At 37.9% G+C, this 21,417-nt stretch overlaps 1 protein-coding gene across 9 annotated transcripts in view; it reads right to left on the bottom strand.

The window, feature by feature from the left end:
• CCDC171 (coiled-coil domain containing 171) overlaps window positions 1–21,417 on the bottom strand; it is a 309,506-nt gene that overhangs the window by 219,017 nt on the left and 69,072 nt on the right. For 8 of the 9 annotated variants that reach the window (XM_040481303.1, XM_040481300.1, XM_040481302.1 and 5 more), the window contains one exon: window positions 7,991–8,129. The exons of the other annotated variant lie outside the window; for it this stretch is intronic. In XM_040481303.1, the coding sequence (XP_040337237.1) occupies window positions 7,991–8,129 (139 nt within the window). The remainder of the gene's footprint in view (window positions 1–7,990; window positions 8,130–21,417) is intronic. 9 annotated transcript variants of the gene reach the window in all.

Here is a 21,417-nt window from a genome sequence, read left to right as displayed (position 1 = left end):
CCCAAAAGGAATTCACCCCAAAAGAAAGAGCACGAAGAAACGACAGCCAGGGATTTAACCAACATGGACACAAGCAAGATGTCTGAACCAGAATTTAGAATCACGATATAAGAATACTAGCTGGAGTCGAAAACAGAGTAGAATCCCTTTCTGCAGAGATAAAAGAATTAAAAAATAGCCACAATGAAATTTAAAATGCTATAACTGAGCTGCAATCACGGATGGATGCAGTGGCAGCAAGGATGGACAAGGCAGAACAGAGAATCAGCGATACAGAGGACAAACTTAGAATAACAAAGCAGAAAAAAGAGGGAGATTAAGGCAAAAGAGCACGATTTAAGAATTAGAGAAATCAGTGACTCATTAAAAAGGAATAGCATCACAATCATAGGGGTCCCAGAGGAGGAAGAGAGAGAAATAGGGGTAGAAGGGTTATGTGAGCAAATCATAGTAGAAAACTTTCCTAACCTGGGGAAAGACACAGACATCAAAATCCAGGAAGCACAGAGGACTCCCATTAGAGTCCACAAAACCCGACCATCAACAAGGCATATCATACTCAAATTCACAAAATACTCAGGCAAGGAGAGAATCATGAAAGCAGCAAGGGAAAAAAAGTCCCTAACCTACAAGGGAAGACAGATCAGGTTTGCAGCAGACCTATCCACAGAAACTTGGCAGACCAGAAAGGAGTGGCAAGATATATTCAGTGTGCTGAATCAGAAAAATATGCAGCCAAGAATTCTTCATCCAGCAAGGCTGTCATTCAAAATAGAAAGAGAGATAAAAAGTTTCCCACACAAACAAAAATTAAAGGAGTTTGTGACCACTAAACCAGCCCTGCAAGAAATTTTAAGGAGGACTCCCTGAGGGGAGAAAAGATGAAAATATATATATATAAATAAATAAATACCAAAAGCAACAAAAAATTAGAAAGGACCAGAGAACACCACCAGAAACTCCAACTCTACAAGCATCATAATGGCAATAAATTCATATCTTTCAGTACTCACTCTAAACATCAATGGACTCAATGCTCCAATCAAAAGACATAGGGTAACACAATGGATAAGAAAACAAGATCCATCTATATGCTGTTTACAAGAGATCCACTTTAGACCTAAAGACACCTACAAATTGAAAATAAGGGGATGGAGAACCATCTATCATGCTAATGGTCAACAAAAGAAAGCCAGAGTAGCCATACTTATATCAGACAATCCAGACTTTAAAATAAAGACTGTATCAAGAGATGCAGAAGGGCATTATATCATAATCAAGGGGTCTATAGACCAAGAAGACCTAACAATTGTAAACATTTATGCGCCAAATGTGGGAGATAATCAATTAATCACAAACATAAAGAAACTCATAATAGTAGGAGACTTCAACACCCCACTCACAGCAATTGACAGATCATCTAATCAAAAAATCAACAAGGAAACAATGGCTTTGAGTGACACATTGGACCAGATGGACTTAACAGATATATTCAGAACATTTCATCTTAAAGCAGCGGAATATACATTCTTCTCCAGTGCACATGGAACGTTCTCCAGGATAGATCATATACTGGGACACAAATCAGCCCTAAGTAAGTACAAAAAGATTGAGATCATACCGTGCATATTTTCAGACCACAATGCTATGAAACTCGAAATCAACCACAAGAAAAATTTGGAAAGGTAACAAATACTTCAAGACTGAAGAACATCCTACTAAAGAATGAATGGGCTAACCAAGCAGTTAAAAAAGAAATTTAAAAGTATATGGAATTCAATGAAAATGACAGCACCACAACCCAAAACATGTGGGGTACAGCAAAGGCAGTCACAAGAGAAAAGTATATATCCAGGCCTTCCTAAAGGAGGAAGAAAGGTCTCAGATACACAACCTAACCTTACAACTTGAAAAGCTTGAAAAAGAACAGCAGATAAAACCCAAAACCAGCAGAAGACAGGAAATAATAAAGATTAGAGCAGAAATTAATGCTATTGAAACCAAAAAAAAAAAAAAAAAACCAGTAGAACAGATCAATGAAACCAGAAGCTGGTTCTTTGAAAGAATTAACAAAATTGATAAACCACTAGCCAGTTTGATCAAGAAGAAAAAGGAAAGGACCCAAATAAGTAAAATCAAGAATGAAAGAGGAGAAATCACAACCAACACAACAGAAATAAAAACAATAATAAGAGAATATTATGAGCAATTATATGCCAATAAAATGGGCAATCTGAAAGAAATGGACAAATTCCTAGAAACATATACACTACCAAGACTGAAACAGGAAGAAATAGAAAATTTGAACAGACCCATAACCAGTAAGGAAATGGAATTAGTAATAAAAAATCTGCCAAAACACAAGAGTCCAGGGCCAGATGCCTTTCCAGGGGAATTCTACCAAACATTCAAGGAAGAGTTAACACCCATTCTCTTGAAACTGTTCCAAAAAATAGAAATGGAAAGAAAACTTCCAAACTCTATGAAGCCAGCATTACCTCGATTCCAAAACCAGACAGAGACCCCACTAAAAAGGAGAACTATAGACCAATTTCCCTGATGAGCATGGATGCAAAAATCCTCAACAAGATATTAGCCGACTGGATCCAACAATACATCAAAAAAATTATTCACCACGACCAAGTGGGATTTATACCTGGGATGCAGGGCTGGTTCAATATCCACAAACAATTAACGTGATTCATCACATCAATAATAGAAAGGACAAGAACCATATGATCCTCTCAATAGACACAGAGAAAGCCTTTGACAAAATACAGCATCCTTTCTTGATAAAAACCCTCAAGAAAGTAGGGATAGAAGGATCATACCTTGAGATGGTAAAAGCCATATACGAGTGACCCAACACTAATATCATCCTCAATGGGGAAAAACTGAGAGCTTTCCCCCTGAGGTCAGGAACAAGACAGGGATGTCCACTCTCTCCAGTTATTCAACATAGTATTGGAAGTCTTAGCCTCTGCAATCAGACAACACAAACTAATAAAAGGCATCCAAATCAGCCAGGAGGAGGTCAAACTTTCACTCTTCACAGACAACATGACACTCTAAATGGAAAACCCTAAAAATTCCACCAAAAAACTGCTAGGACTGATTCATGAATTCAGCACAGTTGCAGGATATAAAATCAATGCACAGAAATCGGTTGCATTCCTATACACCAACCATGAAGCGACGGAAAGAGAAATCAAGGAATCGATCCCATTTACAGTTGCACCAAAACCCATATAATACCTAGGAATAAATCTAACCAAAAGGTGAAAAATCTATACACTGAAAACTATAGAAAGCTTATGAAAGAAATTGAAGAAGACACAAAGAAATGGAAAAAGATTCCATGCTCCTGGATAGGAAGAAAAAATATTGCTAAAATGTCGATACCACGCAAAGCAATCTACATATTCAATGTGATCCCTATCAAAGTAACACCAGCATTCTTCACAGAGCTAGAACAAATAATCCTAAAATGTGTATGGAACCAGAAAAGACCCCAAATAGCCAAAGCAATCTTGAAAAAGAAAACCAAAGCAGTAGGCATCACAATCTCGGACTTCAAGCTATACTACAAAATTGTAATCATCAAGACAGTATGGTACTGGCACAAGAAGAGACACTCAGATCAACGGAACAGAATAGAGACCCCAGAAATGGACCCACAAACATACAGCCAACTAATCTTTGACAAAGCAGGAAAGAATATCCAATGGAATAAAGACAGTCTCAACAGCAAGTGGTGCTGGGAAAACTGGACAGCAACATGCAGAAGAATGAACCTGAACCATTTTTTTACACCATACACAAAATGGATGAAAGGCCTCAATGTAAGACAGGAAGCCATCAAAATCCTCGAGGAGAAAGCAGGCAAAAACTTCTTTGATCTTGGTCGCAGCAATTTCTTACTCAACACATCTCCAGAGGCAAGGGAAACAAAAGCAAAAATGAACTACTGGGACCTCATCAAAATAAAAAGCTTCTGCACAGCAAAGGAAACAATCAGCAAAACTAAAAGGCAACCGACAGAATGGGAGAAGGTATTTGCAAATGACATATCAGATAAAGGGTTAGTATCCAAAATCTACAAAGAACTTATCAAACTCAACAGCCAAAAAACAAATAATCCAGTGAAGAAATGGGCAAAAGACATGAATAGACACTTCTCCAAAGAAGACATCCAGATGGCCAACTGACACGTGAAAATATGCTCAACATCACTCACCATCAGGGAAATACAAATCAAAACCACAATGAGATACCACCTGACACCTGTCAGAATGGCTAACATTAACAACTCAGGCAACAACAGATGTTGGTGAGGATGCAGAGAAAGAGGATCTCTTTTGCATTGTTGGTGGGACACTGACAGTATGGAGGTTCCTCAAAAAACCAAAAATAGAACTACCCTATGACCAAGCAATTGCACTACTAGGCATTTATCCAAGGGATACAGGTGTGCTGTCTCAAAGGGACACATGCCCCCCCATGTTTATAGCAGCACTATCAACAATGTCCAAAGTATGGAAAGAGTCCAAATGTCCATCAATGGATGAATGGATAAAGAAGATGCAACATATATGTACAATGGAGTATTACTCGGCAATCAAAAAGAATGAAATCTTGCCATTTGCAACTAGGTGGATGGAACTGGTGGGTATTATGCTAAGTGAAATTAGTCAGAGAAAGACAAAAATCATATGACTTCACTCATCTGCGGACTTTAAGAGACAAAACAGATGAACATAAGGGAAGGGAAACAAAAATAATATAAAAACAGGGAAGGGGACAAAATAGAAGAGACTCATAAATATGGAGAACAAACTGAGGGTTGCTGGAGGGGTTGTGGGGGGGGGGATGGGCTAAATGGGTAAGGGGCATTTAAGGAATCTAGTCCTGAAATCATTGTTGCACTATGTGCTAACTAACTTGGATGTAAATTTTAAAAAATAAAAAATAAAGTTAAATTACAAATAAATTAATTAATTTAATTTAATTTAAAAAATAAATAATAAAAGCAGACTGATTTAAAAAAACTTTTTTTTCATTAAATAATTTTTGAATTTCATATTATGGCCAGGTAAAGAGATAGAGAACAATAGTTCTTTTTTTTTCTTTTTTTAAAAAAAATTTTTTTTAATGTTTATTTATTTTTGAGGCAGGTAGAGACAGAGCATGAACGGGGGAGGGTCAGAGAGAAAGGGAGAGACAGAATCTGAAACAGGCTCCAGGCTCTGAGCTGTTAGCACAGGGCCTGACGCGGGGCTCGAACTCACTGATCGCGAGATCATGACCTGAGCCAAAGTCGGACACTTAATCCACTGAGCCACCCAGGCGCCCCGAGAACAATAGTTCTAATCAGAAAACAGAACAAGTCAGAAAGCTCATTATGAGGAAGGGAAAGAAAAGCAACAAGAGGAGCAAAAGAAACAGAAAGATGGAAGAAAAATATGACACAAAGCTATGGATTTAAGAGAAATGAGAAAAGAGAGGAAAGTACGAATAGTCAGGTTGAACCATATAACTGGAGATCACTTAGGTACAACCCGAATAAGTTTTCTGAACATCCCATAAGCTCTGCAGCAAGGACTATTATTCACAGAGCAACAACATTTAGTAATCCATTAAGCTTTGAAGAAACAATCAGCCTGCAATTTTTCACGCTATGATCAGAACAATAGTGCTTTACAGGATGAGACCCAAACAAGCAAGTAGACCCAAACAAGGCTGCAACGTGCCTTACTTCAGATCATGTGCCACACTGCAAAGCTGAAAAATAAAAACTTGTTGGCACCAAGTAAAAAAATTATTTTAATATTTTTTAATTCTTTTATGTTTATTTATTTTTGAGAGAAAGAGACAGACAGAGACAGAAACAAAGCAAAGGAAGGGTCAAAGAGAGAGAGAGAGGGAGACACAATCTGAAACAAGCTCCAGGCTCTGAGCTGTCAGCACAGAGCCCGATGTGGGGCTCAAACTCACGAGCCATGAGATCACAACCTAAGCCGAAGTTGGCGCTTAACCGACTGAGCCGAGCCACCCAGGCACCCCCCAAGTAAAATTTTTTAATCACAAAGCACTAGTATCCTCTATGGTGAAAAACCCAGGCTGCTTTTATTTTGCACCTTGTCACTGGAGTGCTAGAAGGCTAAATTAGGAAAATTCATGCAACTTATGTTTGTGACTATCTTCCCTGTTACATTCTTAGTCATAACTGGCTAACTTTCCAAACTACTGAAAACAGGGTCCCTAAGCAAGAAGCCCAAATCCATGACTCAGCTCGATGGCTCTCACATGTTTTTCTCCACCACTGATTCACCTCCTGAACCAGGAGCTAAGAGGTAGGATAGCCCATGAAATTTAGGGTAGCACATAAGAGTGAACAGACAGTAAAGTATGCTACACAGAGAGCTCTAAACTTATCTAAAATCCACATCCAAAGTACTCAAACTACTAATTTAACCAAACAGCAAAAAAATAATATCAGTCCCTGAATCAGAACACATTGAATATCTTGGGTTGAATGAAGACTGCACAAAACATTAAATAATTTGAAAGTGACAGAGTATAACTTTTATCCCAACACCACCTTTCTATCTGAGCAGCACTGATTAGGCCACTACTTCTTAATATAACCCAGAGTCTCCATCTTTTTTGACACGGGGGAAAAAAAACCCATTCATTTTCTTCAATAATGGATATCACTAAGAGTTTAAAGTGAAGTAGCCAGTATCTGCAGAAGGTATACATGTGGGGACAAGACAAAGAAGAAACAAGGTATCACTCTAGATTTTATGCCCTTGGGATTCCCAGCAAATGCAGAATAGCAGTGTGCTGCATCACCCAAATAAATGCATCCAATAAATGTTTATGGAAGCACGCACTATGGTGGAATCTTGGTATATAAAATGAATTGTTAACTTCAATGCATTCACAATCTCATGGGAGAGATACACGTACCAGATTTGGGTGAGTGTTATGCTAAACCGTGGCGAAGATGCTAAACTAAGTACTAAGGAAACACAAAGTTGGGAAAAGGAAAAATTCTGACTAGTAGGATGGGAGAGTGAGGAAAGATGGAATCATGGAAGGCATCACAGATGGCAAGATGTCAGAACAGGGCATTACAGGATACATAGGAGTTTACTAAAGGGGAAAAAAAATAGGGCATTAAAGGTTACATAGGAGTTTACTAAAGGAAAAAAAATAGGGCATTACAGGATACATAGGAGTTTACTAAAGAAAAAAAAAAAGAAGCAGTTCAGTCAATGTGGGTCCAAAAAATGAACAGCCTTAAAAAGCAGGAAGATACAAAAATATACAATGTGTTTAGGAAGCCAAGAGCACGCTAATGTGGCTGAAGCAAGATAAGAGGGCTAATGGAAAGAGAAGAAGCTGAAAGAGTTAACACGGAGTCACAAAGCCAGGGCCTTAGATTGTATGACAAGAAGCTGAACTTCATTCTGAAAACAACAAGCAGACATTGATGGTTTTTTAATAAAGTGAGGGTGACAAGATCAGATCAATATCTTAGGAAGACAAATGTGGTGATGGTGTGAAAGCTTGATTATTGGGGAATGGAAACAAAATGATCAGGTACAAAATGACTACAAAAGGGAGTCTTTGAAATCATTAGATTTATTGATTATAAACCCTGACCCCCTCTCATCTTGGTATCATTGTTCTATGCACCGAAAAAAAAAAAAGCAAGAAAAAGGTAAACCCCTGAATAAATTCTAAAATATTCTACAATTCAGTTTTCACTAATTTGACTAGTTTTCCCAATTTTTCTAAAGAAGAGATGATTCTTACATATCTTTGTTGTAATCAGCATCTCTGGTTTCAAAATTTTATATCAATGTCCTAAAATTACTTTCATACTATTATCTCATGGCATGTAGTGAGGGGAAAAAACCTGTTAAACATCAGATTTGACCCAATAAAGTAATTGCCATAGGGTTTTCTTTTTTATCCTTACCATTACAAGTTCTTCCTGTAATTCACTGTAACTTTTTTCATTATACTGGAGTCTCTTTGAAAGGTCTATAATTGCTTTCTTCTGTTCCTCGATCTCTTCATTTAGTTTCTTGTTTTTGGAGAAATACTCTCTTTCTAATCTGAAAAGTTAAAGTGTCAGAGCAGATTTTTCAAATATGGTTTTATCAAGTCCTATTACATAGCTTTAACATGACTGGCAGATGTATTATCTATCATGTGTTTGTGCCAAAGGCTTTTAAAGGCCACCTCTCATTTTTCCGAACAGAAAGGATTGCATATCCTTAAATGAAAGACTTTAGAGGAATAATACCTTGCCCCTTTGTTAGCAGGTATTGTACTATGCCCAAGGTTATAAGCAAAATCGATTTGGTTAGCGTTGATTTGGTCTCACCATTATCTTTGATGAACCAAACCCACACAACACAGTTCAGTTAGCTCAGAAACTGCCTCAAGACAGAAAACAGTTCTATCAAACAATTTTCAGATTAAAATACAACACTGGAAATGGAACCAATGCTTTATTCGTGAATGCCCTTGCAAGTGGAACTTAGTGTGATGGCATAGAAAATCCAAAAGAAAGAATCCTCAAAACACATTCATATTCACGATTGAAACACATAGAATTCTTTGCTTGTCTTTCTTTTTCAAGTTTGTATTTAAATTCTCGTTAATTAACATACAGTGCAATATTAGTTTCAGGTGTAGGATATAGTGATTCATCACTTACAAACAACACCCGGTGCTCAGCACAAGTGCCCTCCTTAATACCCATCACCCATTTAGCCCATCTTCCACCCACCTCCCTCCAGCAGCCTTCAGTTTGTTCTCTATAGTTACAAGTCTGTTTCTTGGTTTGCCTCTCTCTTTTTTTTCCCCTCTTCTCTTTTTTTATGTTCATCTGTTTTGTTTCTTAAATCCCACATATGAGTGAAATCATATGGTATTTGTTTTTCTCTGACTTATTTCACTTAGCATAATACTCTCTAGCTCCATCCACATCATTGCAAATGGCAAGATTTCATTCTTTTTGATGGCTGAGTAATATCCCACTATGTATGTGTTTGTGTGTGTAAATACACACACATATACAGCACCTCTTCTTTATCCATTCATCGGTCAATGGACATTTGGGCTCTTTCCATAATTTGGCTATTGTTGATAGTGCTGCTGTAAAAACTGTGGTGCTGGAACCCCTTCGAATCAGGATTTTTGTATACTTTGGGTAAATACCTAGTAGTGCAATTGCTGGATCATAGGGTAATTCTACTTTTAACTTTCTGAGTATCCTCCATACTGTTTTCCAGAGTGGCTGCATCAATTTGCATTCCCAGCAACAGTGCAAGAGGGTTCCCCTTTCTCTGCATCCTTGGCAACACCTATTGTTTCTTATGTTGCTAATTTTAGCCATTCTGACAGGTGTGAGGTGGTATCTCATCATGGTTTTGATTTGTATTTCCCTGATAATGAGTGATGTTGAGCATCTTTTCATGTGTCAGTTAGCCATTTGGATGTTTTCTTTGGAAAAATATCCATTCGTATCTTCTGCCCATTTGGGATTATTTGTTTGATGGGTGTTGAGTTTGATATGTTCTTTATGGATTTTGATACTAACTCTTTATCAGAGAAGTCATTTACAAATATCTTCTCCCATTACAAAGGTTGTCTTTTGGTTTTGTTGATTGTTTCCGTCACTTTGTACAACATGTTTACCTTGGTGAAGTCCCAACAGTTTATTTTTGCTTTTGTTTCCCTTGCCTCAGAAGACCTATCTAGTAAGAAGTTGTTACAGATGATGTCAAAGAAGCCTGTGTTCTCCCCTAGGATGTTGATGATTTCCTGTCTCACATTTAGGTCTTTCATCCATTTTGAATTTATTTTTGTGTATGGTATAAGAAAGTGGTCCAGTTTCATTCTTTTGCAAGTTGCTGTCCACTTTACCCAACACCATTTGTTGAAGAGACTGTCTTTTTTTCATTGGATATTCTTTCCCGCTTTGTCGAAGATTGGTTGACCATATAGTTGTGGTTCCATTTCTGGATTTTCTATTCTGTTCCGTTGATCTATGTGTTTGTTTTTGTGCCGGCACCATACTGTCTTGATTGCTATAGCTTTGTAATATAAGTCTGAAATTGATGCTTCCAGCTTTGCTTTTCTTTTTTAAGACTGCTTTGGCTATTCAGAGTCTTTCATAGTTACATACAAATTTTAGGATTGTTTATTCTAGCTCTGTGAAAAATGCTAGTGGTATTTTGATAGGGATTGCATTAAATGTGTAGATTGTTTTGGGTAGTATAGACATTTTAACAATATTTGTTCTTCCCATCCACAAGCATGAAATGTTTTTCCATTTTTTTGTGTCATCTTCAATTTCCTTCATCAGTATTTTATAGTTTTCAGAGTACAGATTTTTTACCTCTTCAGTTAGGTTTAATCCTAAGTATCTTATGATTTTTGGTGAGATTGTAAATGGGATCAATTTCTTTATTTCTCTTTCTGCTGTTTCATTATTGGAGTATAGAAATGCAACAGATTTCTGTATGTTGTTGATATTATATCCTGCAACTTTACTGAATTTGTGCATCAGTTCTAGCAATTTTTTGGCAGAGTCCTTGGGTTTTCTACATAGAGTATCATGTCATCTGAAAATAGTGAAAGTTTAACTTTTTCCTTGCCAATTTGGATGACTTTTATTTCTTTTTTGTTGTCTGATTGCTTAGGCTAGGACTTCCAGTACTATGTTAAATAACTGGTGAAAGTGGACCTCACTACCTTGTTCTTTTTGTATTTTTTTTTATTTTTTAGTGTTTTATTTATTTTTGAGAGAGAGCCAGAGACAGAGAGAGAGAGTGAGCATGGGTGGGGGAGGGGCAGAAAGAGAGAGAGAGAGAGAGAGAGAGAGAGAGAGAGAGAGAGAGACAAAGAATCTGAAGCAGGCTTCAGGCTGTGAGCTATCAGCACAGAACCAGACATGGGGCTTGAACTCATGAACCATGAGATCATGACCTGAGCCAAAGTCAGACGCTTAGCTGACTGAGCCACCCAGGTGCCCCCTCCCTATCTTACCCTTAACCATGGAGGAAAAGCTCTCAGCTGTTTCCCCACTGAGAATGATATTAGTTGTGGGTATGCTATATATGGCTTCTATTACATTGAGGTATATTCCCTCAAAACCTACTTTTTGAGGGTTGGGACACCTGGGTGGCTCAATCAGTTAAGCATCTGACTTCGGCTCAGGTCATGCTGACAGCTCAGAGCCTGGAGCCCGCTTCAGATTCTGTGTCTCCCTCTCTCACTGCAGCCCCCACCTCAAAAATAAATAAACATTAAAAACATTTTTTAAAAACCTACTTTGTTGAGGGTTTTTATCAAGAATGGATGTTATACTTTGTCAAATGCTTTTTCTGCATCTATTCAGAGGTTCTTATGGTTCTTATCCTCTCTTTCATTAATGTGGTGTATCATGTTAATTGATTTGCAAATATTGAACCACCCCTGCAGCCCAGGTATAAATCCCACTTAATCATGGCAAATGATTTTTTTAATGTACTGTTGGATTCAATTTGCGAGTATTTTGTTGAGAATTTTTATGCCCATATTCATTGCTGATATTGGCCTGTAGTTCTCTTTTTTAGTGGAGTCTTTGTCTGGTTTTGGAATCAGAGTAATGCTGACCTCATAGAATAAGTTTGGAAGTTTTCCTTCCATTTCTATTTTTTGGAATAGTTTGAGAAGAATAGGTATTAAGTCTTCTTTGAATGTTTGGTAGAGGGGCGCCTGGGTGGCGCAGTCGGTTAAGTGTCCAACTCTTGATCTCAGCTCAGGTCATGATCTTGCAGTGTGAGTTTGAGCCCCGCATCAGGCTCTGCGCTGTTAGTGCACAGCCTCCTTGGGATTCTGTCTCTCCCTCTCTCTCTGCCCCTCCCCGACTTGTGCACGCACGTTCGCTCTCTTTCTGTTTCGCTCCCTCTCTCAAAATAAATAAACTTAAATAAATAAATAAAGTTTGGTAGACAGGCAATTGAGTTTGGCTCAGACAACTGAGCAACCAGCTCCTGACTTTGGCTCAGGTCATGATCTCACAGTTCATGAGTTCGAGCCCCATGTCAGGCTCCACACTGACAGTGAGGAGCCTGCTTGGGATTCTCTCTCTCTCTCTGCCCCTCCTCTGCCCTCTCTCTCCCTCAATCTCTCCAAATAAATAAAATAAAATTTTAAAATAAATAAATAAATACATAAATGTTTGACAGAATTCCCCTGTGGAGCCATCAGGCCCTGGACTTTCGTTTGCTAGAAGATTTTTGATTACCGATTCAATTTCTTTGTTGGTTATCAGTCTGTTCAATTTTTCCATTTCTTCCTGTTTCAGTTTTGGTAGTTTATATGTTTCTAGACATTTATTCATTTCTTCAAAATTGTCCAATGTGTTGCCATATAATTTTTCATAATATTCTCTTGTAATTGTTTGTATTTCTGTCATATTGATTGTTGATTTCTTTTTTCTCATTTGTGATTCTATTTGTTTGGGTCCTTTATCTTTTCTTTTTGATAAGTTTAGCTCGGGGTTATCAGTTTTCTTAATTTTTTGAAAGAACCAGCTCCTGGTTTCATTAATCTGTTCTACTGGGTTTTTGTTTTTGTTTTTTTTTTTCATTTCTAGATCATTTATTTCTGCCCTATCATCATTATTTGCCTTTATCTGCCGGCTGTAGGCTTCATTTGTTGTTCTTTCTCCAGCCCGTTTAGGTGTAAGGTTAGGTTGTTTGTTTGAGATTTTTCTGGCTTCTTGAGGCAGACTTGTCTTGCTACACACTTCTGTCTTAGGACCACTTTTGCTGCATCCCAAAGGTTTTGGGCCACTGTGTTTTCATTTTCATTTGTTTCCATGTATTTTCTTATTTCTTCTTTAATTTCCTGGTTGACCCATTCATCCTTTAGTAGGATGAATGTATTTGTGGTATTTCCAGATTTTTTTCTTGTGGTTGGCTTCAAGTTTCATAGAGTTGTGGTTAGAAAATATGCAATGGTATGATTTCAATCTTTTTGTACTTGCTGAGGCTTGATGTGTGACCTAGTATGGGATCTATTCAGGTGAAAGGGATGACAGTGACAGGGAGCCTAAAAAATAATTTGTTCAGAATGGAGAAGGTGGAGAGAAGAGTCCAGGACGGATGTCTCCTACAAGAAACTTAAAACAATAGAATTGCTGAGGTGTAGGAACATAATGAGAGATTTTCAGTCCTGTTGGAGAGTAATTTAAGAGTAATCCAGTAATTGGTGCATATAAACTAATCCAATTTAAAATGAGGCAATTACTAACTATTCCTTCATTTGATAATTGAGCAAATCTTTACTTAGCAGCTCTTAAGTGCCAGGCACTATTCTAGGCATTGGGAGACAGCAATGAACAAAACAAAGTTCCCATCCATGTAAGAGGAAAGACAATAAACAACAAAGAATATCATAAATTGTCCTATGAAGAGAAATAAAGATGAGTTACCAAAAAAAAAGTTACAGAAAAAAAAAATACGCCAAAATATAACCCCACAGAAAGGATGAGAGGAGGGAAGGAATAAGTGTGCTGTGTGGGAGAAGGCGTACAATGGAGATAAGTAAGTGGGAGCCAACAGACCATCTGTAAAGGTGGAAATTGAAAACACGGCAGGATATGCATGTTATTCAGAAATATGAGGTTATATCAGAAGACACAGCAATAAGAATTAAAAGCAGTATGGGGCACCTGGGTGGCTCAGTCAGTTAAGCGTCTGACTTCAGCTCAGGTCATGATCTCACAGCTTGTGAGTTCGAGCCCCGTGTTGGGCTCTGTGCTGACAGCTCAGAGCCTGAAGCCTGCTTCGGATTCTGTGTCTCCTTCTCTCTCTGCCCCTCCACTGCTTGCACACTGTCTCTCTCTCTCTCTCTCTCTCTCTCTCTCTCTCTCTCTCTCTCCCTCTCTCTCAAATAAATAAAAACATTAAAAAAATTTTTATTGAAGAATTAAAAACAGTTGCTTCAAAGGAGTGGAAACTGGTAGTAGAGAGCAAGGGGTATGAAACTGCTGACCTTGAAGTACTATTTTACTTTTCAAACTACATACAAGATTTTGACAAAATCACAGTTTCAGTTAAAAGCTATTATTACTCAGCATATATAAAATTAAATGCCTCTGTCATTTGGGGCTGAGTTCATGTTCAAACTAGGTCCACTGAAACGGGGGACACTCCTCACTGTCAGCAATGTAATGCACAACCCAAGAAATCATCGGTTCCTGGGCTTCTTGAAAAGCCCCACCAAGGGCAATGAGTTGGGCGGGGGTATAATGAAGGGAGCCCCATCTCTTTGAATTCCGAAGAAGGACTAGGACTTGGCAGGTGGAGGATTTAGGCAAGAAAGAGAAGGCAGAGGAAGGAAACCTATAGTTAAGATGCTTTCTTTCCTACTAGATTCCCAGGCTATTATTTTTTTAAAGAGCTCAGCTAAGTGGTGCTGTGGTGGCAGTCAGTTAGGCTTCTGACTCTTGATTTCGGCTCAGGTTGTAATCTCACAGTTTGTGACATCAAGCCCCATCCCGGCCTCTGTGCTGACAGCACAGAGCCTGGAGGAGATTCTCTCTCTCCCTCTCTCTCTGCCAGTCCCTGCTCACACACTCTCTCTCAAAATAAACATTTTTTAAAAATCTAAAAAAAATACAAATAAAAATAAAAGAGCTGAGCTAAGAACTTCACCACAGACTGTTTTAACAAATAACCATCTTTGGTCTTTTATCCACCATGTAAGTAATAATTCTGCTAATAAATTTTAATACTTTTGTTATTTTTATGCTTTTGGATGTTATATTTAGAAAAATAAGGAAGTTCCTAAATATTGAGTGTAATGAAATAGATAAACTGAGATTCAGTCCATCTAATATCATATCTTTGAACAGTGTTTTTTGGTAATTAATTAATTTTTTTTTAATTTTCATCCAAGTTAGTTAGCATATGGTGCAATAATGATTTCAGGAGTAGAACCCAGTGATTCATCCCCTACAAATAACATCCAATGCTCATCCCAGCAAGTGTCTTGCTTAATGCGCCTTGCCCATTTAGCCCATCCCTCCACCAAAAACCCCTCCAGCAACTCTCAGCCTGTTCTCTATATTTAAGGGTCTCTTATGTTTTGCCCCCCTCCCTGTTTTTATATATTTTTGCGTCACTTTCCTATGTTCATCCGTTTTATATCTTAAATTCCACGTATGAGGAAAGTCATATATTTGTCTTTCTCTGACTAATTTTGCTTAGCATAATACACTCTCGTCCCATCCACATTGTTGCAAAAGGCAAGATTTCACTCTTTTTGACTTCCAAGTAATACTCCACTGTATGTATATACCACATCTTCTTTATCCATTCATCTGTCAATGGACATTTGGGCTCTTTCCTTACTTTGGCTATTGTCAATAGTGCTGCTATAAACATTGGGGTGCATGTGCCCTTTCGAAACAGCACTCCTGTATCCTTTGGATAAACACCTAGTAGTGCAATTGCTGGGTCGTAGGGTAGTTCTATTTCTAACTTTTGAGGAACCTCCATACTGTTTTTCAGAGTGGCTGCAGCAGTTTGCATTACGGCCAGCAGTACAAAAGGGTTCCTCTTTCTCCGCATCCTTGCCAACATCTGTCATTGCCTGAGTTGTTAATTTTAGCCATTCTGACTGGTATGAGGTGGTATCTCATTGTGGTTTTGATTTGTATTTCCCTGATGATGAGTGATGTGGAACATTTTTTCACGTGTCTGTTAGCCATCTGGATGTCTTCTTTGGAGAAGTGTCTATTCATGTCTTTTGCCCATTTCTTCACTGGATTGTTTTGGGGTGCTCAGTTTGATAAGCTCTCTATAGATTTTGGATATTAACCCTTTATCTGGTATGTCATTTGCAAATATCTTCTCCCATTCTGTCAATTGCCTTTTAGTTTTGCTGATTGTTTCCTTCGCTGTGCAGAAGCTTTTTATCTTCATGAGATCCCAATAGTTCATTTTTGTTTTTGTTTCCCTTGCCTCCAGGGACATGTTGAGTAAGAAGTTTCTGTGGCTGAGGTCAAAGAGGTTTTTGCCTGCTTTCTCCTCGAGGCTTTTGATGGCTTCCTGTCTTACGTTTAGGTCTTTCATCCATTTTGAGTGTATTTTTGTGTATGGTGTAAGAAAGTGGTCCAGGTTCATTCTTCTGCATGTCGCTGTCCAGTTTTCTCAGCACCATTTGCTGAAGACACTGTCTTTTTTCCATTGGATAGTCTTTCCTGCTTCGTCAAAGATTAGTTGGCCATATGTTTGTGGGTCCATTTCTGGGTTCTCTTATTCTGTTCCATTGATCTATGTGTCTGTTTTTGTTCCAGTACCATACTGTCTTGATGATGACAGCTTTGTAATACATCTTGAAGTCCAGAATTGTGATGCCTCCAGCTATGGATTTCTTTTTCAGGATTGCTTTGGTTCTTTGGGGTCTTTCTAGTTCCATACAAATTTTATGATTGTTTATTCTAGCTCTATGAAGAATATTTGTGTTATTTTGATAGGGATTTCATTGAATATGTAGATTGCTTTGGGTAGTATCAACATTTTGACAAGATTTGTTCTTCCAGTCCATGAGCATGGGATATTTTTCCATTTTTTTGTGTTGTCTTCAATTTCTTTAATAAGCTTTTTATAGTTTTCAGTGTATAGATTTTTCACCTCTTTGGTTAGCTTTATTCCTAGGTATTTTGTGATTTTTGGTGCAATTGTAAATGGGATCGATTCCTTGATTTCTCTTTCTGCTGCTTCATTAGTAGTGTATAGAAATGCAACCAGTTTTTGTGCATTGATTTCATGTCCTGCAACTTTGCTGAATTCATGGATCAGTCCTAGCATTTTTTTGGTGGAATCTTTTGGGTTTTCCATATAGAGTATCATCTCATCTGCAAAGAGTGAAAGTCTGACCTCCTCTTGGCCAATTGGGATGCCTTTAATTTCTTTTTGTTGTCTGATTGCTGAGGCTAAGACTTACAGTGCTATGTTGAATAACAGTGGCAAGAGTGGACATCCCTGTCATGTTCCTGACCTAAGGGGGAAAGCTCAGTTTTTTCCCATTGAGGATGATATTAGCAGAGGGTCTTTCATATATGGCTTTTATGATCTCAAGGTATGATCCTTCTATACCTACTTTCTTGAGGGTTTTTATCAAGAAAGGATGCTGTATTTTGTCAAAGGCTTTCTCTGCATCTATTGAGACGGTCATGTGCTTCTTGTCCTTTCTTTTATTAATGTGATGCATCACATTGACTGATTTGTGGATATTGAACCAGCCCTGTATCCCAGGTATAAATCCTACTTGATTTTAGTGAATAATTCTTTTAATATATTGTTGAATCCGGTTAGCTAGTATCTTGTTGAGAATTTTTGCATCTATGTTCATCAGGGAAATTGGTCTATAGTTCCCCTTTTTAGTGGGGTCTTTGGTTTTGGAATCAAGGTAATGCTGGCCTCGTAGAATGAGTTTGTAAGTTTTCCTTCCATTTCTATTTTTTGGAACAACTTCAAAAGAATAGGTGTTAATTCTTTTTTAAATGTTTGGTAGACCTCTCCTGGAAAGCCATCCATCCCTGGCCTCTTGTTTTTTGGGAGATTTTTGATTACTAACTCAATTTCTTTACTGGTTACAGGTTTGTTCAAATTTTCTATTTCTTCCTGTTTCAGTTTTGGTAGTTTATATATTTCTAGGAACCTGTCCATTTCTTCCTGAACAGTGTTGTTTTAATTTTAATTTTAGGGGTGCCTGGGTGGCTCAGTCAGTTAAGCATCCAACTTCAGCTCAAGTCATGATCTCGGAGTTCATGAGTTTCAGCCCCGTGTCGGGGGGCCTACTTCAGACCCTCCATCTCCCTCTCTCTCTGCCCCTCCCTCTCTCTCCCAAAAATAAATAAACATTAAAAATTTTTTATTTAATTTCAAACTAGATGTAAAGTTACCATGATCTCCTTCCCCCTACCAATTCTAGGCAATCAGTTACCACAGCTAATAAAGACCTGGCATAAAAAAAAAACTCTAAAATGAAAAGATTATTTAAAAGCTTTAGTTTCATACTACAACTTATAGATGCAAAAAAAAAAATTTATAACTAAGAAAATTTGATTATAGAAATACAGAAGAGCGATCTATTCTATCTAAAATTCTATATACAATATATATTTTTTTAAAGTAGCCTGTTATTGGTATCAAATTCTTCATTGAGATCTTTACAATATGTATGTAAAATATATATAAACACATATATATTCCACCTAAAATAATTTCATGCAGGAATGTTCACAGTTATGAAATGACTGACCAAAATCATAAATCCAAAATACACACACAAGATTTTTCTCCTGACCTAGACCTACCCGGGAAAAAAAAGAAGCTTAAGAACCTTAGGCAAAGTTCAGGCAGCATTTTCTCTACAAAATCTTTATCACCAGTTGTTGTATCAGTTCTATCCAACAGGTAAAACAATGTCCTACCCCGAACTCCCTGGTCTCAAAGTTGTAAATTAAAGGTATCATTTACCAGGGTACCTAAGCAGCTCAGTTAAGCGTTCAACTTTGGCTCAGGTCATGATCTCACGGTTCGTGGGTTCGAGCCCCCAAGTCGGGCTCCGTGCTGACAGCTCGGAGCCTGGAGCCTGCTTCAGATTCTGTGCCTCCCTCTCTCTCTCTGCCCCTCCCCTGCTCACGTTCTGTCTCTCTCTCTCTCTCAAAAATAAACATTAAAAAAAATCTTTTTTAAGGTATCATTTACCTTAAAGACCTAAAATCTACTAAGTTTCCTTTTGACATACATGATCCCAAACTTAGAGCTACTTTGAAAAATCAATATGTGAGAGTTCATGACTTTAAAACATTTTAAAGTATTTTTTAAATTAGATTCTGGGGGCGCCTGGGTGGCTCAGTCGGTTTAGTGACCGACTTCGGCTCAGGTCATGTTCTCACGGTTGGTGAGTTCAAGCCCCGCGTAGGGCTCCGTGCTGACAGTTTGGAGCCTGGAGCTTGCCTTGGATTCTGTGTCTCCCTCTCTCTCTGCCCCTCCCCTGCTTGCACTCTGTCTTTCTCTCTCTCTAAAAAATAAACATTACATTTAAAAAAAAAAAAAAAGAAGGTTCTGATGCCCTGTAGTACCACAGATCATTGGAACAGAAGAGGCTGTCATGTTACATACAAAGAAAAAGAAGATGTGATGGAGAAGAGAAGTCACAGGAACGGAGTCACAGAAATGAGTAGTGGGCTTTAATTACTATTTAATATTCACTGTTTATTATTATAGCACAGTTATATAGAGACGAAGAACGGATAAGGAACACTGTGTTAAAGTATTTTGGATTGTTAGCTGGTGCTTAGTTGGAATATGTAACTAATATTTAGAATTGTTAGTTGATGCTTGTTGGAATACAAAATTTGAGTAAAATTTTTCAAGCACCAAAACACAAATAATACCAGAACAAACCTAAAGAAAAAAATTGGCTTGGGGTATGATTAGAAAAGCACATAGATTAACATCCTGGAGATTGGGGCACCTGGCTGGCTCAGTTAGTTGGTGGACCATGCAACTCTTGATTTAGGGTCCTGAGTGTGAGCTCCACATTGTCGGCAGAGTTTACTTTAAAACTTCTTTTTAATGTTTATTTATTTTTGACAGAGAGAGAGACAGAGCATGAGCATGGGGAGGGGTAGAAAGAGAGGGAGACCCAGAATCCGAAGCAAGCTCCAGGCTCTGAGCTGTCAGCACAGAGCCCGACGCGGGGCTCGAACTCACAGGCCGTGAGATCATGACCTGAGCTGAAGTCAGATGCTCAACTGACTGAGCCACCCAGGCGCCCCGAGTTTACTTTAAAACAAAATATTGGAGCTTCATTGTTAGCAGGTCTTTTAAAATTCCACTAGTCCAACTTTTGCAGGATTCTCTTCTTCAATATCCATGACAAAGAATCTTCTACCTTCTGTTTTGAACCTCCCAAGACAGAGAACTCACTAGTTCCCCAAAGTAGCCTATTATTTCACTGGTGAAAGCTTTACTTGTTGGGAGTACAGTCTGGCTTCTTTCACTTGCAGGTTCTAATTATTATCTCAAAACAACAGTTAAAAAGTCTGCACTATATTTTATATAAAGGCCCTTCAAACATATTTATATATAAATGTGCAGATTCAAGCAATGGTTCAAAGGAAATACAGGAGGATAAGTCCTTAGAGTAACATTCACAGAAGGTCATCTAAGTCATCCCAGAGGAAGCAAAAACTTTCAGTTCAGAATTACTGGTTTAAAATATTATAAGCATTACCAATAACAGTAATCTCAGGTAAAGAATTTTAAATTTTTTCAACATCAGTTTTTTAAGTCAGTCTTTCAAGTGCCATCTTTATGATTTTGCTATACCTGTAATAATTACTACTATTTAATAATGCTTTTCTCTAACTCATTTTTTATGTCAAATGAAGTATTTTAAGAGGAATCTTCATGTCATTGCTGTAAGTGGAAAATCATGATCTATTTGTCATATACAAACTAACATTAAAAATAAATACACAACTTTAATATACCAACCTATTATCATGTCATGTACCAATGGTGGTATGTATTTCACCCTCTGGGGAGAAATGCTTTAAAACATCTACTATCAAGGGGAAAGTGGTGATGGGTATTGAGGAGGGCACTCGTTGGGATGCGCACTGGGTGTTGTATGGAAACCAATTTGTCAATAAATTATATTTTAAAAAATCTAATATCAACTTTTTTTTATATTAAAGAATTATGAACTTTAAAAAAAATTTTTTTTTCAACGTTTATTTATTTTTGGGACAGAGAGAGACAGAGCATGAACGGGGGGAGGGGCAGAGAGAGAGGGAGACACAGAATCGGAAACAGGCTCCAGGCCCCGGAGCTCGAACTCACGGACCGCGAGATCGTGACCTGGCTGAAGTCGGACGCTTAACCGACTGCGCCACCCAGGCGCCCCAAGAATTATGAACTTTTAAAGCATCCTACAGAACATTCCAGATGAAAGGCTTTTGAACTGATAAAGGTTAAAATCAGTAGGAATCAAAAAGATCCTGGCTCTGCCACTTACTAGTTGTGTGTCCCCATCCTCATTAAGCCTCAATTTCCACATCTGTAAAACAGGGATAAAAAAAGAAGCTACCTCATGGGGTGTTATATAAATTAAATGAAATCATGCAATGCTAGATGCCAAGTGAGCCACAATGCATGCGAGCCACTAAGAGTGGTATTAGTCCTACTGCTATTATGCCCATAGTTTGAGAAAATCTCAAACGTTATCCATCTCCACATAGCCCTTTTCAGGTGGCCTAGAAATCAAGGTCTTTAAAGATACTGTATTACATCAGTAAATACAAAATACATTAACATA

This window comes from Herpailurus yagouaroundi, unplaced genomic scaffold, assembly GCF_014898765.1.
Source record: "Herpailurus yagouaroundi ecotype Mexico unplaced genomic scaffold, PumYag 160, whole genome shotgun sequence".
Taxonomy (NCBI): Eukaryota; Metazoa; Chordata; class Mammalia; order Carnivora; family Felidae; genus Herpailurus; species Herpailurus yagouaroundi.
Note: the sequence above shows the minus strand (reverse complement) of the source record. Positions and strands in the feature narration are given on the sequence as shown.